Source organism: Nicotiana attenuata, unplaced genomic scaffold, assembly GCF_001879085.1.
Source record: "Nicotiana attenuata strain UT unplaced genomic scaffold, NIATTr2, whole genome shotgun sequence".
In the NCBI taxonomy this organism is placed as follows: domain Eukaryota; kingdom Viridiplantae; phylum Streptophyta; class Magnoliopsida; order Solanales; family Solanaceae; genus Nicotiana; species Nicotiana attenuata.
Window position 1 is genome coordinate 227777 of NW_017670597.1, and position 27301 is coordinate 255077.

The following is a 27301-nucleotide window of genomic DNA, read 5'->3' on the forward strand; positions in this document are numbered from 1 at the left end:
CTTCATATAGATAACCTGTCTATAGGGATCATCTAAAATTCTGCACATTTGTCACCGTTTAGATATCATGATTTAGGACCCAATTATAATAACATGCTGAAATCAGTAACATACAGAAATCATGCCTATAGGGGTTCATAAATACAATCCTGATTCGTTTCCACTCACATTGAATGTTAGGTATCATGTCTATAAGGACCTAAAATCAGCAACACATAGAAATCATGCTTATAGGGATTCTTAAACAAATCTGATAGGCTTCGTTCACAATCAATGTTAGATATCATGCTCCTAGGGATTAAAATCAGATACTATCACCTGCAGAATCTGTAACCAGTCTAATTTAATTTTGTCCATTCTGAACCTCTTTTCAATAATCTAATTCCCTTGCTTAATAAGGTTTAGCAAGCCTGCCTGTGGGATGTCAAACAGTTCGTTTTGAGTTCTACTGTCTTACCACCCTCTGAACTAAGTAGATATCATGCCTATAGGACCCCGTCTAAACGCTTAGGCAAACCTTAGGCAATATAAATACAATTGAACTTGCCTCTGTTATTTGTTTAAGTGTTACAATCAGTAGGCCGACCAGATTCAGTTTCCTAACTGAGTCATGCAATAAGCCAGGCCTGCTGCAATACAACAATCTCTTCTTCCCTCAAGCATTTTTTTAGAATCAGACCTTACTCATTTGTTTAAGTCATGCTATTGGATTGTTTGTGTTTGGAGGAGGTATACTTGAGCCTTCTATGTTTATGTGTTCCCCCTCTAATGTGCAATCTTTATATGTTTTGTATGTCGCCTTAGAATTTTTTTCCTTTGGAACCTCAAATAAGCCTAAGATCCCTCCCTTTTAGGATTAGTAGTCCTAAGTGCCTCCGGGACTGATAGGAATGGAACGGGTAATAGCATGCAATAAGTGATCGAGACCAATCGCGCTTTAATACCTTAATGGGTGGGAAGGGTAGATATGGATATGATGACCGGTGCGTTAATACCACGTGTAGCCCCTCTCTTGAGGAGTGATTACCGGGTATTGTATTGATGTGATCCATATTTTTAATAAACCTAGGATCCTCTTCCTTTATTCTTTATTCTCTTTTAGCATTGTAATTCCTTATTTAAAGATCAGCTCTTTTAGTTATTCTTCCAAACTTTGTCTACTTCTGAACCATTATGTATTGAAATCCCCTCTTATTTGAGCCTTATCTGCTTCTATGTTAATTGCACCTCAAATTCACAATAATTGTCTGGCCGGGAACCACACTAGTGGATCCTGAGGGGTGCCTAACACCTTCCCCTTGGGATAATTTCAAGCCCTTACCCAATCTTTGGTTATTCAAACAAGCTTAGAGTTGAATCTCTATTGGTGTCCTAATGCACCTTAATCATTAGGTGGCGACTCTTAAAATGCAAACTCAGTTCCCAAAAGGAACGAGTTGTCCCTCCAAATGACATAAACCCGATTTCGCGAGAAAAAGGGGGTGCGACAGCATGGCGACTCTGCTGGGGAATTTTAGGCTTTTACCATTTCTGACTTTTATTGTGATTTTATATCTCTTTATGCGCAATTACTTGTTTAATTCCTTTAAGCATTCTCTTTTCAATTGCGCAACTGGCTCGTCTTTTGTTTCTTTCCTTTTCTACTTTCCTTTACTACTGCTTTAAATTATGAAACTGTTGTATTTACTGCTTCCTTAACGTGCAAATACGTGACAACATGTCTTTAATTGTTGCATAGTTATGCTCAACATCATATTCCACTCGTGCTAAACAAATACCATAGCAACGCTTATAATAAGTGGTTACGCCCTTCCGATATTATCACCCCTAAATCGGAAAAGGCATATTTGCGGTAAAACCAGTCGATCAACGGTGTAGTCGACGGTTCCGTGCCTTTCCCCCTTGAGTTGTCCGCTTATGGGCACCAGTCTATAACCCCATAGAAACCTTACTCTGTTTAACTGTGCATGCATCATGGTCAAACCTAGCCGAGTCAGTTATGTTGTCTGCATAATGACTCTTTAAGATGGCCTTGTCCAAAGTCCACTGGGTTTCCCTAAAACCCAAACGGACGTCGTCACGTTCTGTGCATTTATTTGGAGAACTAAATGCTTTTGTGCCAATTGTTGATATTAAATAGTCGAGTCCGGCGGGGGGTAAGGGCCTAACCTTATTTGTCTTGCAGAAATATGAGGCACGAAGTCCCCAGATTCGGCATGGTCACCAACATCCACCCAAAACTGCTAAGCTGGTGGAAGGATATTCACTCTAGTGATCAGACTCTTGTCCAGAAATATTTGGGAAACCTACCTTCTCTCCTGGAAATCCAACCCAACAACAAGATCATAGAAGCTGCTACTTTGTTTTGGGATTGTGAGAGGTCCGTATTCCGCTTCGGGGACATTGAAATGACACCCTTACTAGAAGAAATAGGAGTATTGGCCGGTATACCATGGGAAACTCCAGGGTTGTTACTGCCTGAGAACCGCAAGGGCAGGGGTTTTCTCAAAATGATGGGGTTGAAGAAGAATCCAGAACTGACATGTTTGAAAGAATCCTACATCCCTTTTGATTATTTATACGAGAGGTACGGTCACAACCAATCCTATCGTACCTATCTTGACGAGTTTGCCATCACATCATTAGGGCATATTCACCGAAGGGTCTTCGTATTCATGTTTTGTTTCCTGGGGTTGATTGTGTTTCCAATGAAGAAAGCAAGAATCCACACCAGATTGGCCATGGTAACTAAGACCTTAATGGAAGGAATTGGCGGGCAACCATTCAGCATTGTGCCCATGAGCATTGCGGAAATATACCGAGCCCTAGAGAAGTGTCAACGGGGAGCCAGTCACTTCGAAGGCTGCAATTTGCTACTTCAACTTTGGCTCATGGAGCATCTACAAAAGGGTGAATACCGACAAGAGATTCAGCGAAGGGACTGGGACAATCACATCGCTTTCCACCACCCAAAGCGAATNGAGAACAAAGGGAAACAGCTCAAGTTTCGAGGAAAAGCAGTGCAAGTGTTGGAAATCAGGCACTCACCTGGAAAACAAAGGGAAAGCAGCAATGTTCAAAGGAAGAAGGTTCAGATTCAGCAATCAAGCGCCCACCTGGAGAATAAAGGGAAAGCACCGCAGAATACAATTCAAGGCAGCAACAAAGGAAGTTCACCTGGAAAGTACAAGTCAACATAGCAACAGAAACTGCAAGATCAAGTTTGAAGAAGTGTAGATAGGATTCTTGTAATTCGTAGATCATAGTTTAGTCTAGCTTCTTTTATTTTGTCCTGGTGTGACAAGGGGTTCAGCAAGCAGTAGCAGCAGCAGCAACAGTGAAATCACAGCTTCCTAGTAGTCCCAGCTACCGAAACTTCCCGAACTACACTGACCTGATTCCTTTATAGCCAAGGATATGTAGGCAACCTCGGAAGCAGGGTGCGGTCAAATCTTTCAAAAATGCTTCTCACGGAGTATTCAAACGGGCAAAAATGGCTCGTATTCGCTCACTTTATCTTTGCACGAAAACTCTTCGTGTTTCCGAGCAAAGAGGGACAGCTGTGAGCACGTGATTTTTGCCCCACGTGAATTACACCTACAGAATCCCAAAGAGTGAGATTTTTCTTTTAATTGTTTGCCATTTTAGGAATTATTGTAGAATTTTCTTAATTATTTGCATTTTTGTGTGCATGTTTAATTTTATTTAATTCATGAAAATACAAAAATACTTTGCATTTGCATTTAGGATTTAATTTTTACATTTTTAGGTTAAATAGTAAATTAGTTGTTTTACAAAAATGAAAAAAAATCACAAAAAAAATGACTCACTTGGCATTTTTAACTTTTTAATTTTTGGATTTTATAGTTTTTCTTTAATTTAGGAGTTAATTAATTGTTGTAAATACTATGACTAGTAATTAGCTTATTTTGGTAAATAAGTTTAGTTTAAGAGTTAATTTAGGATTTAAATTAATCTGAAAAGAAAAGGAGAATTGAAACTGAAAAAGAAAAAGAAAAGAATTAGAAGAAAAGCTTATTTTGGGCCAATTTGGTTTAGCCCAAATCAAATTCCACCCCAGACCCAGTCAGTCCAGCCCAAATCCATGCCCTAACCCGGTCTGCCCTTTTTATTAACCAAACGATGTCGTTTGGAGTTCTTGAAGTTAAATCGATCTGGGCCCTCCGTTCCATCTTATCCAACGGCCCCAAACACTTTCCCCATTTTGATTAAATATGTCTGAAGCTCCTAGAGACAACCTAGTCCAAACATCCCTCGTCTGTCTCTCTCATCTCCTTCGATCAAAACCCTAACGCCGCCTCCAAATTCAGCCATTCCCACCGGTTTGAAGCTCCAATCGACCCTAAACTTCGACCATACAACCCTCACTCACCCCTGATTCCTAATCTACCCCCATATCCTTTATAATCCTCACCAAATGGAGCCAATCTTGGATCTGAAAAGAAAAAGAAGAAGAGAAAGAAAATCCCCGAGTTTTTCCAGTTTTGACGAGTGATTGAGAGTCGAAACTGGCTTTGCTCGTCTGTTCTCAACAAGAACACACGATTAAGGCCAATTTCGGCTCAAAATCGAGGGTTCCAGGAGTCCGTTCAAGCCATTTTCCGCCTGTGTGTTCTAGGTATTTCAGTTCTTTCTTCGTCTTCGTCTTCGTCTTTGCTATTTCCAGTCCTCATCTTTTTCTAGTCCTCTCTTTCTCTTTTTGTTTTTTTCTGTCTTTGAATTTTTCTGTTGCATCACATTTAGTTTATAAGATTTAGATTATTTTCTTTGATAAAATGACTGTTAATTTTCTTTTTCTTTCTATTTCTTTCTTTTATTTTTGCTTCGTTAATAAGAGTTCATGTTGTTAGAAGTTCAGAGTTAGATGATTTTATTTGGGAATCCATTTGTTTAAGTTTTGAATTTGGGTTTGTTGAAGTGCTGAAGCCCGAAGAGGGGGAGGGGTCAGTCCGGGTTTCGCAAGCCCAGGTTTGGGTTGTTAGTTGGGTCAACTTGACCTATATCTGGTTCTGAGGGTAAATAGCAGAAGCCTAAAGGGTGATTTAGGGAATTTAATCAAGGGAAATCTTGTATAACTGACTTGGAAACTTCCTGGAAGGTGGGGTTTGGGTGTAGTTTGACAAACAGGTTAGAAAATTGGGGTTTAAAGTTAAAAGAATGAAAATTAAAGAAGGGGTAATGGGCAAAATCTGAAACCCATTCTGCTGCCCTAGAAGTCCTCTATAAGAGGCTTGTTTTCTTCTCTTTCAAGGGAGAATTTAGAGAATTACAATACTAAAAAAGCTTAAAAACGGCTGAGTTCAAAATACTGGAAATCCCTTGCATTCTTTGGTAGAAATTAGCCTGCTTTGCTATTTATCTTCATAAGTTTAAAACCTTTCAAGACTTTTGATTCATTCTGGTTTAAAAATGGTCCAAAAGAGTTGAATCTTGCTGTGTTTGGAGCTGTTGATTCACTTGTTCTGTTGCTGCTGGTGAGCTTTTCATTTTCTTTGTTTCTGTTGACATCCAGGTATGCCTTGGCTCTTGAGTAGCATATGAGGTGCAAATGTGAAGCCATGTAATCCAAAGTTGAAGAAAAATGACAAATGCTAGTTTCCTGTTGTTGAATAACTGCTCGAATCTGTTGTATTTTGCTCATGTTTCTTTTAGTTTAGCTTTACTATGCGTATTTCATTCATGTCATTGATATTACATTTCGTCTCAAGGTTTGGATTTGGGGTGTTGTTTGAATGTTGTTTGATTTAAGAGTGCTCTCAGGCTTAGGATAATATGTATAAATTGAGGACTATGACTTTTTTTTAGTTTGATTTGTGAGTTTGCTGGGTTTTGGAGATGCTTCTTATAGTTATGGTTAAATATTCACCAGATTAGTTCGTTCATGTTGTTTCTTTAGCAATTCTGGTTTAAGTTTTGTTTTCCCATAAATTAGTTTTTTTATGTTGGTTTGGTTCTCTCATGATCTGTTAATAGCTCAACTATTTCAGTTTTGGCACCTTGCTTTTGCTTTGCTCGTGCATGAATAACTTGAATTCATAACGGCCTTCAAATGGATTTTGGGTTAAATTTCAGACTCGAGAATTATCAGATTTAGTTTAACTCTTTACATCTTGTTTTCTGTGGAAATAATTAGAAACATATGATTTTGTCCAAATATGCTGGCTTGAGTCCGATTTGGCATGGGCTGTAATGCTTGTTTTTTCTACTTTTGGGCTTATTCTTGGGCCCAGACTTCCCCATCAGTGCTGTCGTTACTGGGCGTGTTGCATGCTGCAGTCCAATGGTAATTGGGTCTGGACCTGCAGTCCATTTGTGAGCAAGTGCTCATAGTTCATTTCTGGTTTCGAGTTAAGCCCAATTTTCATATAACTGCTGCTACCAGTTTCGCTTATAACAGGCTTGTTTCCGAAAGCTGAAAGCCCAACGTTCCTTTATAACTAGCAGTTGTGCAAATAATACTTTTAAATTGAGTTGTTTTAAAATAATTCTTTTATTTAGGTTGAGGTGTGCCATATTAAATAACACCAATAGTTTATGGCCCTCAAAAGAGTAGTTTGGACTCCTTTAATTAGATTGAGGTGTGCCATCAAAATTGATCTATGGCCCTCACATGCTCTCATTAGATATTAGGATAAATATCCGTAGAAAAACCTTTAGGGCCGTCTAAAATACAATTGTGATTGTGTACACGTTCGCGTGACATAATTACAATTTTAAAAATCAATTCCGAGTATGCGTTCGCGCAACTTCAATCAAATTTTGCTTAATAATAGTTGGTTTAATAAGTCGCTAATTAATTTAGGATTATATAGTTCGAGGCGCGCCATTCACAAATTTAATCATCCATGGTCCTCGTACTAATCTTATGACTTAGAATACAAAAATGACAAATGTTCGTAGTTTGCTTTAGGCACGTTTAATATACTATCGTGGTTGTGGACACGTTCGCGTGACATGATTACGATTTTTAAAAACAAAACCGGAGTATGCATTCGCGCAACTTCAGTCAAACTTTATTAATAATAATAAAGCATTACTAATTGTGGACACGTCCGCGTGACATGATTTTGACGCGCCAAACAAATGGGTACACGTACGCGTGACCCGTTTCAAGATAGCGGTAAAAGGTAAATGCACATAGGTTCTAAAACCAGTAATTAGACAGTTTAGTCAAGCCAAGTATGATCAAAGCGACCGTGCTAGAACCACGGAACTCGGGAATGTGTAACACCTTCTCCCGGGTTAACAGAATTCCTTACCCGGATTTCTGTGTTCGCAAACATAAACAGAGTCAATATTTTCCTCGATTCGGGATTCAAACCGGTGACTTGGGACACCATAAATTATCCCAAGTGGCGACTCTGATTCTTAAATAAAATAATCCCGTTTCGATTGTCACTTAAATTGGAAAATACTCCCTTATACCCTTCCGGGGGTAGTAAAAAGGAAGTGTGACAAGTACCTACAGCCAGTGTAGGTAGGTGTAGAATATGGACCCCAGGTATCCATGTGAATCAATTGAAATGCTTTAGTAGTTTGTATAGAACTGTCATAGAAAGGCAATCTTGTTTGTCTTGCTAAAGGACATATAGGACAAGTAAAAAACTGTTTAGAAGAAAAAATACAACCAATATTATTCATATGTTTCATTTTAGAGAAAGGAACATGTCCAAGTCTATAGTGCCAAACAACATCAGCATTGTTGACTTTATTAGGTACATCAATGGTATTTATAGAGGATGTATCACTAGTTGCAGGAAAAGAACAAGAAACAGAACTAGAAGTATTAACAGTAGGAGAAATTGGAACAGAACACTGTTGCCCGGCAGAATTAGCTTGTTGAAAGAGTTTGTAAAGACCATTGTCCAGCCTACCAAGAACCACTGTCTTCTTCAGTGAATGGCCCTGTTGAGTGAAAGCAGCCTTGGTAAACTTTACAATATCAGCATCATGACATAACAGCTTATGAACACTAATGAGATTATATTGGAAACTAGGAATGTAAATTACATTGTGAAGAATAAGATCGGGAATTAAGGCTATAGAGCCAATATTAGTAACTTTGACTTTATAGCCTTTGGGAAGAGAGACTAAGGAACATGTAAGGTTTGTATGTTGAAAAGCAAACTTTTAATGGAGGTCATATGATCAGATGCTCCTGAATCTATTATCCAAACTATGCCATCTACTCTACTCATCATACAAGCTCCATAAGACATTCCCTTTTGGGTGGGCAACATACCCGCAAAGTTGGTAGACCCCATGAGGTTGGAACCAGGAGGGGAAGCAATGATTTCGGCTTGCTGCTGAAGTAACATCATCAGTTGGGAAAACTGGTCCTTGGTAAGGCCAGGCACTGCAGAGGAACTCTGACACTGAGACTAAGACACATCAGCACCACACTCCGTAGTAGGAATACCAGACATTGTGTTGGATTCAAGCTCAACATGAGCAACTGATCTTTTGGGGCCCAAATTCTTTGTAGGTCTGAAATTGGGAGGAAAACCATACAGCTTATAGCACCTGTCAATGTTGTGACCGGGTTTTTTTCAATATTTGCATACCCCAAAAGACCTAGTAGACTCAAAAGACGCCTTGGAAGGAAAATTAGGCTTTGACACAGCAGCATTGTTAGTTGGTGGAGGGTTCAATACACCAGCAGTGAAGGAAGCAGAATTAGAGGGAAACTGAGTCCCAGCAGATACCTGCATCTACTTCTCATCAGACAAAAGAATACTGTAGACTGTACCAACAGAAGGAAGGGGCTTCAACATTAAGATGTTACTCCTGGTTTGAACATAAGTTTCATTTAGACCCATAAGGAATTGATAAGCTCTTTGTTCCTCATCCTCAGCTGATTTGGCCCCACAAGTACAAACTCTTGCCCTACCAGCTGAGATGGAGGCAATTTCATCCCACAATTGTTTTATCTTATTGAAATAGGATGTTATATCAAGTGACCCTTGAGAGATATGGGCCAATTCCCTTTTTAACTCAGACCCTGGCACCATCAGCTTTACCATATCTCTCTTCTAATTCATTCCATATATCCTTACCAAATTCAGAATACTCTACACTTCGAGCAATATCTTTAGACAAGGAGTTTACTTGCCAAGATATTACAAGATCATTGCATCTTTGCCATTGTCTAGCTAAGGGTGACCCATCAGGAGGTCTCCCAGTAGCACCGGTTATAAAATTAGTTTTATTTCTAATAGACAAAGCAACTAACCCAATGCGTCTCCAGCTACCACAACATGCTCCATCAAAAGGAGTGGAGACCAGAGAAGTCCCAAGTACATCAGAACGGTGAACATATAAGGGGTGACAGGGATGGGTATAATCGTCCTTATGAAACACAATACGCGAACCAGTAGAAGATGCAGGAGCTTGAGTGGAATCAGAATTACCATTCGTCATATTGGCAACAAATTAAAAAAAAATCAGCTAAAGTGATGAGAATACCAACAACTATATCACCAGAATAAGGGAAAAGTAGAATAGGTATACCAGCCTCTTTCGAAACCAGAAAGAGAACGGCCTTCAAAGATAAGGAAAACCCTAGCTCAAAACCCTAGCTCGAAAAATGGTAAAATCCTGAAGAATATCGACCAAACCTTCAGATTTAACACCAAATAACTCCATTGCGCAAAGAAAAACCCATCGAAAACAGAAGAATCAACCGAAAATATCACCGAATCGACGAACACTGTCGGACTTTAAAAACTCAACGAAAACTGGCGAGGATAGGATCAATCGGAAGCGTAACACTAGATGAGCATGGATCTGTGCTCTGATACCATGTTAATATTCATCATTCTCATAGATTCAATGAAGAAGAACGTAGGGTTAAAGAGAGATAGAGAGAAAATTCGAGATAGTTCTTATTGACTCGAAACAAAAAATGAATTCTCTGACCATTACAAAACTGGGTCCCTCTGTATATATACATGGCCCAATATATGTAAAGAAATAAAAGGGCTAACTAAAGACTAACAAAATGTGCCTAATTTGATGTACATAAATAAATAATAATTGGGTCTGGGCCACACTGATTTCGTCCTATCTCAACACAGCCTTGTGGGGACAAATTCTCTATTTATTTGTTTTATTTTTAGAATTAAATTCATTGTCATAACAAATGCTACAAGATCAGGCAAGTCTGCGATTAATGTACAATTGTATAACAACAAATTTCAAGGAATTTAGCGTCTGCAAAGATGAGTTAGAAGCAAACAAGAAACTACCCGATTCATCAACTAATGCGACATGCTCACCGTCTCGCCAGTTTAGTTGCTCATGTACTTTATAAATGTCTCTTGATGTCGCTGCAATCTCCAATGTTCGAAATTATTCGTGAAGATTTTATAATATGAATATCGGCAGGTTCGTCTCGAGTCCACGTTGGTACCCTTTAAGCCAATCAAACTGTTATGTTACAACGATCATCCTGAACTTCACTCTGAATTGTTTGCATTCTTCAATCTTTCATTGAGCAGAACATTTGGCGCCGGCATGTATAAGGAGTTCCGAACCAAATACCAAGGAACTGTGCATTGACCTTATGTTTCATCAATATTCAAGTTATTCAACTCCAATTTATATCTAGAAAAATAATATAACAGAAGAGGGGCAAAGAAGCCAATAAATCCAAGAGCAGCAGCTGATACTATGCAGTAGAGTTCTTGGATCCTAGGCAACCTGGATTTGAATATAAAGAACCAGTCAAAATTATGATTATACTCATGGCATATCATAGGTCCCAAGCAAAAACGGCTAACCTTGTGATATACTCGGAAAGGAATTTTTTTGAGATCATTTCATAACTGATGGAAGTTACAGAGCTGGAGATGACACAACAGAAGCATAGAAGCAAACCACGACCTATTAATTCAGGAAGATGAAAAATCCCTGCAATTTTACAACCAAAATTACATAAAACAGAGTTGAGAGATGAACTGCTTTGCTGGACTAATATACTTCCGCATTTTACCTCCAACCTTCCTTTGAAGGAGATGGAACAGGGTAACGAGAGACAAGGCAGCAGTGAGTGACGTTGCAAGCGCCTTCATTTTCATCAATACAATTAGCAATGAGAGTTTGTTAAAGGATGAATATTATCCTACTAGTTATTGCAAGAAAATAGGCAAAATTCTACTAACCAATCCTTGCAATCCACTATTTAATCTGTAAACAAAGAACCAATCCAAGAGAGCATTTAGAGCAATAGCTCCAATACTAACCAGGAAAGGTCTCAGTCCATCTCCAAAGGCATAAAACACTGCGACTAGCAACTCTCTGAGGATCAAGAATGGTGAGCCAAGAGAATCTACACAAAGATGATTATGTCAAGAAACTATTCCCCAAAAGGTTCTTTCTTTTTCTTTATTAACAAGTAATTTAAACAAAAAAGTAATCTATGTCTGATGTCTAGACATAGATTCCGCCCTCACGAGTACATAGGTGCTCTTATTTTAAATGTAATTCAGACACTCTAATATGAGTTGATCCAATACTTACAGAAAAGATAAAGAGAAGAAACTAAAGCACTTGCCGAAGAATCAAATGCATATCGCTCAAACAAGACGCGGATGATTGGATTGGCCAAGCTACTCATGACTGAAAGGATTGGCAGGAGAATGACCTGTATAAAACAGGAAAATTGTAGCACAATCAGTAATCAAGTACATTTGATAAACACACTTGTTGGTGAAAAATCTTATATTTCATTTGCATCTGCATTACACCATTATTGGTATGGGCTCGAATAGAGTGGAGTGCATATAGTGAACTCATACAGCTGAATTTGACCCAACCTAGTTGTTCATTTTCTGTATTAGGGGCCGATGAAAGAGTCCAATGAAAATCAATTCACAAAAACAGTCCGTATGAAGTGACTCCAAAATCTTATTTGGACTATAAAGGTCCTAGGCCAACTTTGAGGAATCTGCTAAATCAAACCTAAGATAACAACATACCAGCAGATGGTCCAAGTAAAGAGAACTGATATCCCAAAGTAACTGCAAAAATACAACTCATCTGCTTATTGTGAAAATTCATCTACTCCAACAGGTTCAGAGATTGAGGAAAAAGATAATGAAATAGTTATTCTATGAGATTAGTTCAGAAATACTTTTAAGAGAATACAACAAAATTTGGAAGTGTGAAAATATGGGACGGAAAGTGTTCCTTCACAGTTTATTTGCATCAAGTTAGAACAAGATCAATATTATTTACTACATAAAACTGAAAAATTGAAGCACAGAAAGGGGCAATCATTTTGGGGTACTCCAAAAAGAATTAAGTTAGTTAAATGAATGGCAGAATACAGCTCAAGATTTTTAAAAAAAAAACTCTTATGTTTTCCTTCACAGTCCTACCAAAGTTGCAAAAATATTGATCCATCACAAACATTCAAGATAACAATAACCTGCTTCTAAAATAAATGTCCTAACCATGCATAGCAAGACGGCTCTGTTTATCTTCTCTACTAGGGTTGGCCATGACTCAGTCTGCAAAAGACTTTGGAATTAGAGGGCAAATACAACTGAAAGACTAACAAGAAAAGGTTACAAAATGTTCATCACAAATCGAAAGGGATATGAAAAATATGAGGATCACCTTTATCAGTCTGGATAACATGGGTAAAATAGGCAGTATAACGATGCTTGAAAGCAACCCCAAAGGTGCCATGACCAAAAGAAAAGCATCTGAAATTTTAAACATATCAATGATCAAATGAGAATCTTTTTGATAAGGTAAGGTAATTATTGATGAAAAAGAATTAGGGCATCCAATTTAAAAACACAATGAAGAACCTACAGGAAAATGGGAAAAACAACAACGTATAGCAGAGCTCTGACACAGTAAAAAGGATGAAAACCCAGTGTCCTGCAGGGAGGCTTTCAGACAAATTGCCTGAATAACACTTTACATTTTGCATTATGCTACTCTGGCAATGTTCCCCATTAAAGTAGTTTCCTATAAAACCCTTGTCTGACTGTCGGTCACAATAGAATAGAAGGACTACTTCATGGTCAATAGAAGATTCATGGATCTCACTAAGTCCTGTCACTCTTCACATAGATTCGCTGTTTCAGAAGTTTTTCGTTCATTGTGGAAGCCGTTCTTTCAGCTAAAAAAGAAGCCAATGATAGCACTTGGTATTTAATTACATAGCACCATCCTTTCTCTGTGTGAAAAGCCATTGACATACAACTTGTATCGATCATCCATGCTGTCAAATACACTGTTCAAACATGTCATACGGGAAAAACAACTTGCAAATTTTGTCTTACAGTCTCAAGGATTCAACTAAAAGATGGTTATTTAACTTCTTTTTTTTACTTCTATTTTTATTTGGTATAATGATGACATGAGATTAAGCTTAAATGGAGAAGTGAGGATTCATATAGCCGACCCAACTTGTGCGAAGTTGTTGTTGATACTGGACCAAAACCCAATGTTTTTAATAAAAAGGTACAAAAGCAAAAAGAGTTAAGTTAGAGATACACTTTTGGATGACACATAACTATGAGGGACTGTTAGAGCTTCCACCTAATTTGGATCATAAATTGCATCTATTTACTTTGTTCAAGAGGTGCTTGGGGTATGAAGAATCGAAGCTTCATAAGGATTAACAGCTTTTGCCACAGTCAAAGATGTAGAGCTAGACCTCCCAATGATGACATAAACACTTGTAACCATGCATGCTATCAAGCATAAAGCAACAGACCTTCAATCATTACAACTTTTTGCTTGCATTTTGTATTTTTTGTTTCCTTTTTTTTAACATTGCGGAGGCAATAATCTGACACGCCATATCAAACCTTTTGATTTAGATTCTGCATTTTATACACTATCTGTCCTCAAAAAAGAGGAATTATACGGCGTTGTTTTCATGACAAAGAATTACAAAGACCAGAAAGCTGTGCTTGATCAACATGGAAAAGGCCACAGAAAAATTTCACTTTCACTTACATGAAAGGCCTGCGGCAGCACCAGGAAAATGAGATGCAAAACAGATGTCAGTAAATGATGCTATTTGTGCCAAGCCTGAATTGAATGTTGCTGGTACTAGTACTGAGAAAAGCTATGAAAAAACACAACGGAAAAGTGATTAAAAGCAACAATTGATTGGAAAGGAAATACGTGGAAGAAGTAGAAGGTCAAAGAGGTCTACTTCACAAAGATCCCTGCTCCTGAATCCGTCAATCCATGAAGCTGAAATAACTTCATGCCATGCTCTCCTTAGCAATGCCACCTGAAATCAAGCATAACGTATAACTCATGTCCAATTTAATTTAAGAAACAAGCACGTGTATAACGTGGAAAACAAAAAAGAAAAACATACACCATATAATATAGGATTGAGTCTTTTAACCTGAAAATATAACTAAAGTTTGAAAGAGGCAGAGGTCAGCAACAGAGACCTGGATAATCCATTGAACGACTACACCAAGGGAAGCTCCACAGGACAGAAGAATGCCACCTATTTAAAGAATTTCAAACTTCAATATCTTTTCCACATAATATCACTGAAGTTACTAAGCAGGCTACATTACCAGAAGAAAGGGCATCTGATTTTCTGCTGAACGAGTAAAAGAGGCACTGCAACAAATTACAACTGTATTCATGTCGGAATCTACAAGAATCTACTACAAGATACGGAAGAGTCATTCCTAATGAAATAATACTTGGGCCACGGCAAGTCAGAATTTACACTGGCAATCAGGAGCAAGCTAGAGAAGGCCGGGCTAATCGCAGGAAAGACATTTTCTCCTTTTGCACTAGAGTAAAAAGAAACTGTTAGGTGCTCAAATAACTATTAACAACTGGACAAAAAAAGACATTCATTAATATGTTACCTCAGATAACCAAATCCAAGACCAACAGTGCCAGCAAAAACAATGCAAGAACTCATTATTTTCAACTGCAAAATATGTGAAATCCAGTTAAATAAGAAAAGGTGTCAAAATCTAAAGGAGTAAATACCTATTGTGGAAACGGAAACTAAAGGCAAATATGCTCCAAATGGAATGTTGATACAAAGTAAAGGAAAAGACGTACAGAAATGCGTTTACATCTTTTTACATGCACGAAAGGGATATATCTTTTTACATGCACGAAAGGGATATATGTACTTTTAAGTTAGTAAAAGTGAGATAAGGCAAAAATAATTGGCTAAACAAGCTTGCCAGATGGGTAATGGTAGGAAGAAACTCGAGCTGAATTTTGCTGAAAAGTAAATCCATTACCTGTTGGATAGCTATTCGGCTTGTTATCTGGCCTTCTGTTGAAGTCCACAGACTGAGAATGGATCAATGAAGGGCAATCAGCAAGAAATACTCACAAGCATATAAATGCCTAACAATGACAGTAAAAGAATTTTCTGGTCTACGTTAATTTAAGAAATCTGGGCATAACAACCTTCAGTTTCGAAATAAAGGCTAGATAAAGATGCTGTGACTTAGCATGAGCAGGGAAACGACAAGTCAAATGTTGGAAAAAGGCACTAAATATTTTCGAGAATAGAAAGCCAACCTAGAGAGTAAAGCCATAGTAAAAAACAAAAACCTGTGACAGGCAGTTCATCATGAGCTATCTGCCGCACTACTTTGAGATAAAAATTTCATTTAAATAATCTCAAGATAGCAATCAGGACACGAATGCAAAATCAAAGTTTAGAAGACCAGATCGTTTACATCTTATATATCGCAAGTTAAAATTCACAAAAATTCTTTGGATTTAAACCATCTTACCCTGGTGCATATACATGAATTATAGACTTGGAAAATATGAACACAAGGGCAGCCACCAGAACTCCTACCTGCATGAAATTCATTTTTGTTGCAAAATGCTTATAGCTTTTTAGTTGTGATAGATGAGTAAGAAGAAGGATATATTAAGCAGTGAGAATTTACATACCAGGATCATGACAGTATTTGCATGCTTAAATAGCTTTTCTTGACGATCCTGTGGAAGCTTACTGAAGATCATCATCGTGACAGGTCAGAAGTAAGAAATGTATTTTCAAGACTATCAACAAGGTGTAAAGGTGGAACGGGTAATTATTGGGAAACTAGCTCAAAGTCTTTAAACTTGCATCTAAGATTTATGCACCAAGGACAACAAAAAAGTCACCATATAGCTGCCCCTTGTCTAGAATGTGCCAATAGTCATACTTAAATTCAGGCAGATTTACTTATAAAGAGAGAAGGCAAGATATAACAGTCTACATCTGCATTGATGTCTCAAGATTAAGCATTCACCCGCATAATCACTCATTAGCATGTTAGGCCAACATTAAACAGGCTTGTAGATGATGAAGCTAAGTTTTAGGTGTGTGGAGGAGTAGAGCTTGGACGCATAGTTCTTTATCTAACTAAACCCTGCCGGTCTCCAGGGTCTAAACCAGAAGCAGAACTTCAATGAAGACAGAAGGCTAATGACCAGTGAATTTACTCTATGTTAATTAACTTTACATGTAGCTAGTTGCTCCAGGATAAGGAATCAGGGTTAATCACATTGGTTATACATAAAATATCAAGTATAGCAAGCTTCTTGCTGCTTTAGCTAAATATGGGAATCCAGGGATATGATGCCTTTAGCTCCTAGTGAACATAGAGTCTATTGAAGTGAGGGTGCAGAACAACTTTGAATTCAGCATTGGAAAATCAAGAAAGTAGCTGATAAAAGATATCAACTAGCCTTAACGTAGCTGTCATTGTGATGTGAATAGGACCATTAACACCTGCATGAAATAAGAAGCAGTGATTAAAAAAAAACTTCTCTGTCATCTTCTACACATAAAGCATTGTATTAACTGTTAACAAGGCATCAACAGAATGCAATATCATGCACAGGTAACAGTCACGATGGCGAGAAACCTTGTAAAATCTGACATAAACAAAGAATGGATTTTTCAACCAAAGATGAACAACTACAGTACAAGTTGGATTAAGGCTGTGCTGCATGTGACTAAATGTCCAAACCCCAAGTGAGAGACCTTCTTGGACCAAGAGAAATAATTGTTGCAACAGGAAAATGTAAAGAATTGGATATGCTTTATATCTTCCTACTATTATGGATGGATAAACCAACTACGTTATTTTATTCTTTACTCACCACCAAGAACCGATGCAGCAAAACCAGGCAGCACCGAAGCATACCTGATATTAAAGCACCATTCAAATCAGACTAAAATGGTGAGAAGAGTAACAAAACTAAAAATCTTAGAATTGGACAAAAAGTAAAAAAGCTTTTCAGGAAACATATTAGCAAAAACTTTTTCATGTATGAGCTTACCTGAAGGCAGTTGCCACCGGACCAATGCCAAAAACTGAAGCTATAACAATCTCCCTCACTAATCCCTACGTGACCAAAAATCAGAAAACCGAAAACAACAAAACTATTGAGGCAAAGAGTTAAAGGTTTAAACAGTAAATACACTTGAAAAATACTAAATGCGAAATAATCACCAGAACTTTGCTAGTGATTGTGGCAATACCAATCCATGTCACATTTCTAAACTGCAGCTTACCTACATGAAAAGAATTAAAAGTAAAGGATTAACACATACACACATACACATATATATAGGTTTGTGACTGACGGACCAGGGGGCAATACAAAGTCATTGTGAGTTGAATCACAATCAAACGCATAGTTATTGTTGCTTGAAGCTGCCGGTGAATGAGAAGATATTTGTCTTCCGGATATAATTCGGATTCGCCGGAATCCATTGGGAGAGCGATGAGTTTTTGCGAATAAGAGAGAAATGGAAACATTTTTGCGCGGGTGAATGAGTTGCAAAGACGATTTGGAGATCTGTGAAAGCGATTGAAGTCGACTACAGTCAACGACCGTATGGCCGGCGGTTGAATACATTTCGGCGGCAAAATCGACGGAGGCAATTACGGCCGCTGCGAAGCTGCCTTTTGGCGCCAAAAAAAATAGAAGGGCCCAATGTCCTAAAAATAGTGGGCTAGCAAGTTTTCAAACTGGCCAGCATTTGCATAGTTTGAAAAATAGTCACTATTTAGTTGTAATACGGAAAGTTCCAGAATAATATACTGGAGATTGGTGCACCTGTGTATGAACTTACAGCATATTATGCTGGAACTCTAACATGCGGAAAGTTCCAGCATAATATACTCGAGATTGGAGCACGTGTTTATGAATTCCAGCATATTACGCTATACCAGTATATTATTCTGGAACTCCAATATATTATGCTGGAATTACAGTATATTATACTAATATACTGGAGTTACAGTATATTATGCTTAGTATTTTCCGGATTTTGAATAGTGTCTTCGTTCATATTTATCTTTACTTGAAAAGTGGCTAAATTTAGATTACTTTTGAAACTGTAGCTATTTTTGAATGACCACTTATAAATATGGCTATTTTTGAGTTTCTCCCCCAAATCTCGCCGGTAAAAGACTTGGGCCAGTGCACTGGATATTGGGCCGATTTGAAGCCCATAATCTTGGTGCCCGAACTTCCAGCCTGTAGCCTCGGCACCTATACTTCTTACATTTACAATTACATCTGTATTTTTTAAAAAAATTTTACCTCCTATAGCAAAGATTTATACCCTTTTTGTTATAATCAAAATCCCTTTAAATATCATTTTCTATAGTTATTTTTTGTCTTTTATAAATAGGTGTTTATGGTATACACTATCATTAAGGCATTAAATATGCTATGTGCCATTTTTCTCTCTCATTCTTTCCGTTATTCTCTCCCAAAATCACAACAAAATATTTCTTCTTTCTCTCTCCATGATCTCTCTCATAGCAAGATTGGCTTCTCTCACTCACTTAACCTTTTTGCTCCAAAAATTCGTGTAAGTGTTAAACTTTTTGGATTTTTTGCCTGTTCAAGCATCTTCATTTTCTATTCACTTTTTTTTTTTTTTTAATCTTCACATTGTTAGGTTTTCAGCAGAAAACTTCAAATTTCCTCTTCAAGGGCTGATTCAACAACTTTGAAATAAGAGGGCCACTGCGGCTTTCTTCTACGTCGGATATTGCAATGAATTTCTCTACACGGATACTGCAATTTTTTTTACGCTGAAGAAGATTCGAGGACGGGGTTTTTGTTCGTCTCCATTTTTAGTTTTAATACAATGTATACAATATTTTATTTAGCCGGAAAATACAATCTCCGACGAACTTTCTTCTCGTCTTTGCTATTTACTCACATAGAATGATACAAATACATTGTATTCTGTACAAATTCACTCAAATATATTATATTTTTGCATAAATACATTTTTTTCTTGTATTTATGTTTTTCGAAGGTTTATATTTTTTGAATGCAATTGATTACATCTGTATTGATCCATCAATACAGAATATAAACATTGAAATACACTGAATACAAAGATTAAAATAGAATAAAATATAAACAGTAAATATATTTAATTTTAAAAATATAGTTAACTATAGTAAAATACACTGAATACAAATAGAATATAGTGAATACAACCAATAGAATATACTAAATACAGGAGTAATAACATGTATTAGGAATAACTAAAATAGTGTTAATACAAATACATTTGAATACACTGAATATAAAATAGCGAATACAGTAAATACAAACAATGAATCTATTGACTGCAGCAACAAAAAAAAAATATTGAAAAAAGCTAAATACAAAAGTTATATACAACCGAAAAATCATTCTAATTAATTGGGTTGATAACTAGGCATGTTATAATTGATTTTGTTGAGTTATATTAGGAGTTTATCACGCTAATTGATATTATTTCTGTTATTAGAAAGCTGGACATACCTATTTTTAAGGTGATTGTCGTTAATGTATTAATGAATACATGGCGCGAATTATATGAATACATGCTCCTACAGCTGGACTGTCCTGATTTAGGCGCTTTTTGCTGCTGTATTCATGAATACAGCATCGCGAATACATGTGAATACATGCGCGTACAACTGGACTGCCATGATTTTTAGACATTTTTTGTTGTTGTATTCATGAATATACGGTACAAATACATGTGAATACATGCGTGTACAGCTGGACTGCCCATATTTTTATGCGTTTTTTGCTGTTGTAGTGCTGTATTCATGAATACAGCAGCGCGAATACAGTGAATATACTACCATAACAACTGAATAGTAGCTATATGTATATGGTAGCTATAGGAAGTTAATAGCCACTAAACAATAGTAATTTTTGAAAATTCATCGTTTTTTAATAAGATTTCTAAATTAATTTGTTAAATTTTTGTTTATAACAATCTATTCTGAAAAGGTAACTTTTCTGTTCACAAATCACAATGCATAGTCATCAACTACTGATAAGTGCGTGAATGATCAACAAATATTATGGTAGAGCAGTAAGTACTTAATTATTTATTAGAGATTTTAGATTCGAGTCGAGTATAAATTGTTTTTGTGCGGAATTTAGATTGAGTCAATTTCTAATATCGAAAACCAAATATGGGATGAGAATTGAGAAACAAAAAAAAACATGGATGCATTGATGAACCGACGAGTTTATCTCGTGTACGGGTCGTTTTATAAATGACATTGGTGGAAGTATGTCAGGTTTACACTTAACATATAGAATTAATTTTCGGTACAAAGCTAAGTTTGGCCAGGGCCCAGGGCCACGACTTTTAAAGCGGTACTTTTCCGACAAAGGATAGTGGAATAATTAGGAAACTTCATTAAATAACTATCAACATGATACAGTGTAAATAAGCTTCTTACAAATAAAAAAAAGAAGCAATTTGTATCACTACGACATTAACTTATTACTAGTTGATTGGTGATAATTAATTATACTTTTTTTTTCACGTTGTAATCCATTATTTTAGTCACCTTTTTACGAAGTAATAGTACTTTATTAGCACGAATGGAGTGTTAAATATAGATGTAGAAAGAAGAGACAAAAGATGTATAATGGACAGTGACACCAAGAATGTTAACATATATAGTAGATACACAACATATGAATACATCCATATCCGTCATGTGTTGGATCAACAATCACGAGTGAGGTTTGTGACTTGCTCACTAATAACGTGATACATTTGATAAAATCTTTAGTAGTTGTTAGGAAAAAAATATGCAATGAAAAATAGGACGCCATGTATGTTTTTTTTCTTTCCTCCCTTTTAATTCTCCTTTGATTCCTTTTGTTGGAATTATTGTTTCTTTGCTAACTCGAATCCACGATCCTGGGGTTATAGGTGAGAGATGTATGTTAATATCTCATATCAATTAATTATACGAGTCATAAAGCCAAATAGTGTGTAAAAGCTAATCTGTGCATCTTTTAAATTAACCCAAACGATCTCATGGATTTTTTATATGATTATGGACGATTCTCACAATTTAAACTAACTTTTGTGGTAGAGTGGGATACAAGGTTTATGTTCTTAGTGTTGTACTAAAATGAGACTCATCCTTAACGTTGCATATCCAATGTTGTGCTACTAATGTTATGTTGGAATTCCAACTTTGAGCGTATGAAAAAACATTATAATTTCACATAAATTGATTGAGTTTAAGTCATAGCATCATCAGCGTATAAAATATTTATACTATCAAATCATCCAAATGAAATATACAGATAAACTCATAAAAAAATAGAATCTTAAAAATAAGGCAAGGTCACATGCTACTATATCAAGTTAACTGACATGATAGTGTAAGTTGAGTTGTGTCAAAAATAGAATTTATTAATTAACATCATATAATTGAGAAAAACCTATAAGGGGGATTAAGATTTGAGGTATTATCACTTTCAATCCGTGCTAAAACTATTTAAATTTGGTAGCCTAAAAATATATAAAATTTGTATAATTTTTGTATATAAAACATACATAACATATATATATATAATACATTTTTTCGGCTATTATTTTTTACATAGGCTATTTAGTGTCATTTTTTCCTTATGGTTTCTCGAGAATCTTTTTTTCTTTCAAAAAAAAATTTGCTATATTTTCTTCTTTTTTTTCTTCGTAGGTCGACCTCATTTCAAACAATCCTAGGGAGGTAGGGCCCAGGTAGCGGTGACGGCTCAACAAAAAGCAAAGACTTCCGCAAAAGTCTAAACCAAAACCCAATTAGTTAGACAGCAAAAGAGGTAACCTCTCTTTTATACATATGATTTTATGAGATTTCCTAACTTTTTTGACTCTTTCTTATTGCAATTTCCCCACCGACACCATTTTTTTAATATGAAAAATAGTGAATTAAGTGGGTGAGACTCAATACTGGAATTATTCAACTTTTCAGTAAATCATGTTGGTTACTAAAGTCGTGGAATTCTATTCATTCAAGTACTTGATGCCAAAAACATTCTATTTGTTAAATCAAACAAAACAGTAAGTTTTACCAAATTTTAATATTTTAAGCTATAATGATTAATCTGTTTAGAGTTTCCTCTATGGTATAATCAACTGGACAGTATACTTACAAGATTGTTTAACTCTTATTCCAGTTACCACCAAAGAATGTGGTGCAGCGGATGACTGCTTCTCCCTTAACTAGAGGTCTCGAGTTCGAGCACTGGATATGAAAAAATCCTTGGTAGGGTCCCGAATGGGGCCCTACCAGACGCGAATCCAGATATAGCCGGGCTCCAATGCAGAAAACCGGACACCGAATGAGAAAAAAAAAACTCTTATGCGAGTTGATAAGTGTGTTTTAGTATAATTTTATAAAATAGAATCACACGAAACCTATAGCTTTCTACCTTTAGAAAAATCATTTTTATTTGCAGTAAAGCAAATTCACTTCGTGAAAATAGGCTTTTGTAAAAATACAAAATAAAGTTACGTATGATAGACCTTTGTGGTTCGACCCTTCCTAAAACCCGCACATGGCGAAAGCTTAGTGCACCCGCTTCGCTGAAACAAATATACTGAGTATGAAGGATATTTCATTATGTAAATATCTGTTTATTGGTTGTAGTTCGACAAATGTGAGGTGTAAGCGTGGAGAAAGAGAGTTGTGAGAAAGGAAAAACAAATATAGTCTACCATATATTTACTACAAAAAAAAGAGCATTGTTTTTGTAGTGGGCCGTGGAATGTTAGATTCAATAGCTATTTAGAGTTTGTTTGAATTATACGGCATTGTTAAACTGAAGTATTTAAAAGATAGGTTAAGAATTAGCGCTCAAGAAATCGAGATATCAAACTATACCTCTCTAACTTGAAAATCATATTGTTTTTTCTTATCTTTTATTTCCATGCTGGTATTTTTACCAACACTTAATAATTAATATAAATTTTGGTTTCGACGAACAATAATATTCTGTACCATTTTCAAAATTGTCAAGATGGTTCTTTGTCGTTTCAAAAGTCAACGTAACATCCTTGTGCTTAGTCTAAATATTGTCTTAGAAGACTTTGAAGGCATTATAGGGAGTAAAATTATGTGAGATCAGATGCGATCTGCATTGTTTTCTTAGAATGAAAGTAACTTAAAATATATAATCAAACAGAAAAGTCCAAAACTTTTGACTTCTAAATAAAGATTTGATTTCGTGCATCTTTCGTTGCCCAAAGAATTAGAAATTAGAAAAAATAAGTGAGACAACGTAATGCCATTAGATTGAAAGCGGCATGCCGTACACATCCATTTTGGTTTAAATTATTTCAAGCTCCATTAATATAGTCATTGTTTGGTTTACCCTGTATTAAAAAGTTTGACGCAATATAAAGAGTTTTCGTTAACTAAAAGCGATTAGATCAGAATCAATTATTCGACTGTTAATAATTCTTTTTCATTAAAATGCATCGATTACATTTTTTGGATGAAAAGTACATGTTTAACCAATGTGACAATATTATTATTTTTTTCTTTGGGCAATGCAGTTAGTCTCAAGTTTTGTATTGATCTAAATTTGGCGACTTGATGAAAGAAAATAAACAGGAACGACGTCGGGGTCGACCACGGCGTAATAGCGGGGAGTCGTCCTCAGAAGGATTATTGCCTAGGATGAGCAACTGGAGTAAAGAAATAACGGTAGGATAGGTTTAGAAATAGACACAAGGAATATTCCTTATTTTGTACTTTTTAGGGTTTCTTGGGAATATCCCTTATAAATAGGAAGAGATAGAGAACAAAGGTAGGATCTTCACTTTTTGAGAAGAGCACATTGTAAAAGGTTGACTAGAAAGAATATACAAAAGTTGTCTTGTTCAGTGATTATCTTATTCAAGCACACGTTGTTTAATCTTTGTTCACAAGATCCAAAGATTTCTTATCCATCTTCACTTCTCATCTTTCCACGTTGTTGTCACGTGGAAGAACCATCCAAATCATATAATAATTGGGTGATAGATTCTCTCTTATTACATTTATTGCCATTATCTACATTTATTGCATGTTCATGTTACAATATCTATTGCTAATCATTGAGTATAAATCTGCTATTTAATGCTCTCAAACGTTGTTTATCTTGCCAATATCCTACAATATTTGATCTATAATTTATTATATTTAACTAAGATTCACCCTTTATTTCATCATTAATTAGTTTAACTAAAGGCTTAACATTTTTTGCTCAAACAAGTTTTATAAGTATCTTGTACCGTTATTACTTGCTATCAGTGCTTCTTTCATCTTTTGTTTAGTAGGGGTAAGACTGCATACACCCTACCCTTCCCAGACCGTATACTTCTTGGAATACATTGGGTCGTTGTTGTTGTTATTGAGCGATGCAGTTAAAGGGACTTCAAACCTGCGGAGAGATGCTTCTAATCGACTGTCTATATATCGAAAATATACTCTCTACATGCACAAGGTCATGTAGAGAGTAAGGTATGCGTCACATTATCCTCTCCGAATCCTACATTGTGGCAATACACTAAATATGTTGTTGTTATTAATATAATACAATTAAAGAAAATAAGCAATGGAATATTTAAGCGTCACCCCAAAAGGTTACAATGGTGGGATAAACATTTCTTAATTCTTAATCAAATGTCTTATTGACTTTGAGTAAATCGTCTTCGATAGAGATCACTCTATCTTCCAAAATTGGATTTCTAACATAAATCTGAATTAATCGGGCCAGAATAAATATCAAATGCCGAGTGAAATTATCCCCGAGACAGTAAATAAAATGAAAATCGCAATGCGATCCGTACAAGATTTTAGTAGTAGGAGTACTGGTTGATAGCAGCCGCTATCACTTGTTTGGGTGGTACTGTCCCTTGGGACTGGGAAAGGATGAGGACAGATCTATACTCCAAGCATGTGTAACTGTATGTATTGTATTTGTACTCAACTTTAATACTAATATATGATAAATACTAGTACTATTAAAATACATGTATCAATTAATGCTATTCTAATTTTGAATTAGTTGAGGCTGATTTTATATAAAGCACGATAGAATAAGTATTTGTTTTTCTTTAATTTTACTTCATGAAACATTCATAGACGTACTAAATTTGTACAGTATTGTACAATGAAATAATACATGCCCGAATAGTGTAATGAGTCATTTGGTATGATGAATAAGTAAAAAATAATAATGGGATAAAAATTTATTATTGCCTTATCCCTTGTTTGGTTACTAATCATGTGATAAATTATAAGATAAAAAATAGTACCGGATAACTTATACCTGCCAGATAGTAGAATAGTAATTCTAGGATAAGTTATCCCATGATAAAACATTAAAATTGACAATTCCATGGTTAATACAAATACCAAAAAGTCAATAAAAAATAATACATAAATAACTAATCTCAGCATAACTAATCACATCATATATTGTCTTCAAACCGCACGACCTCAAGGAGTCTCTTGTTTTTTATGTTAGTTATTAATTAGCAGTACTAGATATGCTAATGCATATATTATTTATACTTAAACGTCAGGATAAAAAATGCTCAAATGATAAGTATTGTTAAACTTTAACTGTGTGATTATAGATTCAAGTCATCAAAAGAGTAATATGGTTACGTCGGAACTTCTAAAATGATAGATTATTATACAATCGAACAAGTATTGTGGTGCTTATCTAAAAATATTTTTGTATACGATGAAATCAGGTGCCCCCGATTTTGTGGCTCGAAGGTTCATATCGAGGAACAGAAGGCTCGCGTCGAGGAGTAGACTCACCATGGACCGAGTTCGAGCCTGAGGACGGAGTACGAGGCTCGAAGAGCTAAGTGTTCGAGGAACATCGGAGTCCAATATGACCAGCCTCGAGATAATGTCGTTATGAATTTGTAACAGAATGGGCAAGATTCCTGCCACGTCCCCAAGATCGTGGCGTAAATCCCGGAAGATTTGTACGAATCCGTATTAGGCGGTTAGACAGCTGCCCCAATAAGATTCTTTATTGTAAATAGAAATGTACCTTATTTAAGGTTCACCTATTATATAAAGGGGACCCCAATCATTTGTGAAAGACAATCAGTCATTGGCAAAGAATATACTCTCTTACATTTTCGCTCATTATTGATCAGAATTGTCCTTTAGCTTTATTATTCTTGTTTTACTGTTCTTGATTCATCTCGAGGTCACTTTGAGTCGAGGTCGAGACTGACCTACATTCTGGTTTGGTTTTACTTACTTCTTTCATTTATACTTCAGATTTCTTGGTTATTAATTAGTATTGAACTAAATCACGTATCTTTAAAACCATAAATCAAATTTAATTGTTACTCGTATTTTCAAGGTAAACAGTTTGGCGCCCACCGTGGGGTTAAAGATAATAGTGATTATTTCAGTACTGATTCTGGTAACACACGTTATTTTCGCACTTGTTCTTGTCAAGAATTCTTGCTTTCAGGTTTAAATATGTCAAACTCGCAAAACGCACCCGTACACAGTGATGAGGGTCTTGGATTTCATGGGGAAAACAACAATGTAGGGGTCGGTGTACCACCGATTAACCCTGTGGAAGTGCCAAATGGGGAGCCAGTCAATGTTAGTTCGCACATTGCTTTGGATGCGGATTTAGGCGCGGACCCCGGAGGAAGTGTACATAGGGAAGCCCGGTCGGGTGGCCAAGGAACACAAGGTCTAGGAGACGGGGGAGTCAGCCTCCAAGTAATATTTGAGATGTTACAAGCTCAACAGGTTGCTATCGCTCAGCTTCAGAGTCAGCACAAAACTCCAAGTCTAGTCCAACCAGGAAACACTCGACGTACTGAGCTGATACCGGAAAGATCAAACGATAATGGCTCGGGGACTGATCCCACAATAATGAGGATGCTCGAGGAACTCACCAAGAGAATCGAGTCCGGGGAGAAGAAGATTGAGGA

The 27301-nt window shown here is 36.3% G+C and overlaps 2 protein-coding genes across 7 annotated transcripts; both read right to left on the reverse strand.

Moving 5' to 3' along the window:
* Positions 1-8732: 8732 nt before the first annotated feature.
* Positions 8733-9441, reverse strand: LOC109241367. Its single transcript, XM_019408103.1, has 2 exons — positions 9022-9441; positions 8733-8951 (listed from the first exon to the last, which is right to left on the reverse strand). The coding sequence occupies exons 1-2, from the start codon at positions 9439-9441 to the stop codon at positions 8733-8735; spliced, it is 639 nt and encodes a 212-aa protein (XP_019263648.1).
* A 743-nt stretch (positions 9442-10184) lies between these two features.
* On the reverse strand, positions 10185-17957 carry LOC109241373 (putative lipid II flippase MurJ). Of its 6 annotated transcripts, none has more exons than XM_019408110.1 (21): positions 17640-17957; positions 17502-17563; positions 17329-17393; positions 17149-17192; positions 16732-16774; positions 15949-16009; positions 15783-15850; positions 15279-15330; positions 14889-14953; positions 14744-14810; positions 14586-14631; positions 14454-14512; positions 14204-14284; positions 14002-14113; positions 12643-12731; positions 12477-12533; positions 11542-11665; positions 11265-11350; positions 11015-11087; positions 10803-10932; positions 10185-10722 (listed from the first exon to the last, which is right to left on the reverse strand). In XM_019408110.1, the coding sequence occupies exons 1-21, from the start codon at positions 17908-17910 to the stop codon at positions 10584-10586; spliced, it is 1794 nt and encodes a 597-aa protein (XP_019263655.1). In that variant the 5' UTR covers positions 17911-17957; the 3' UTR covers positions 10185-10583. The 6 variants fall into 6 exon arrangements, 4 of the variants coding, with proteins under 4 accessions (XP_019263655.1, XP_019263654.1, XP_019263656.1 ...); XM_019408109.1 differs by having other exon boundaries at positions 11184-11350; XR_002070229.1 differs by lacking the exons at positions 10185-10722; positions 10803-10932 and having other exon boundaries at positions 11576-11665.
* Positions 17958-27301: the final 9344 nt, after the last annotated feature.

What these genes read in the sequence shown, in the direction of transcription:
- LOC109241367 (XM_019408103.1), bottom strand. Translation starts at nt 9,441, where the DNA reads ATGACGAATGGTAATTCTGATTCCACTCAAGCTCCTGCATCTTCTACT. An exon ending in GTAAAGCTGATGGTGCCAGG is followed by an intron (nt 8,952 to 9,021) that starts GTCTGAGTTAAA and finishes TATTTCAATAAG; the next exon opens with ATAAAACAATTGTGGGATGA.
- LOC109241373 (XM_019408109.1), bottom strand. Translation starts at nt 17,910, where the DNA reads ATGTATTCAACCGCCGGCCATACGGTCGTTGACTGTAGTCGACTTCAA. An exon ending in TGCTGCATCGGTTCTTGGTG is followed by an intron (nt 16,775 to 17,148) that starts GTGAGTAAAGAA and finishes TATTTCATGCAG; the next exon opens with GTGTTAATGGTCCTATTCAC. An exon ending in CAAATACTGTCATGATCCTG is followed by an intron (nt 15,851 to 15,948) that starts GTATGTAAATTC and finishes AATTTCATGCAG; the next exon opens with GTAGGAGTTCTGGTGGCTGC.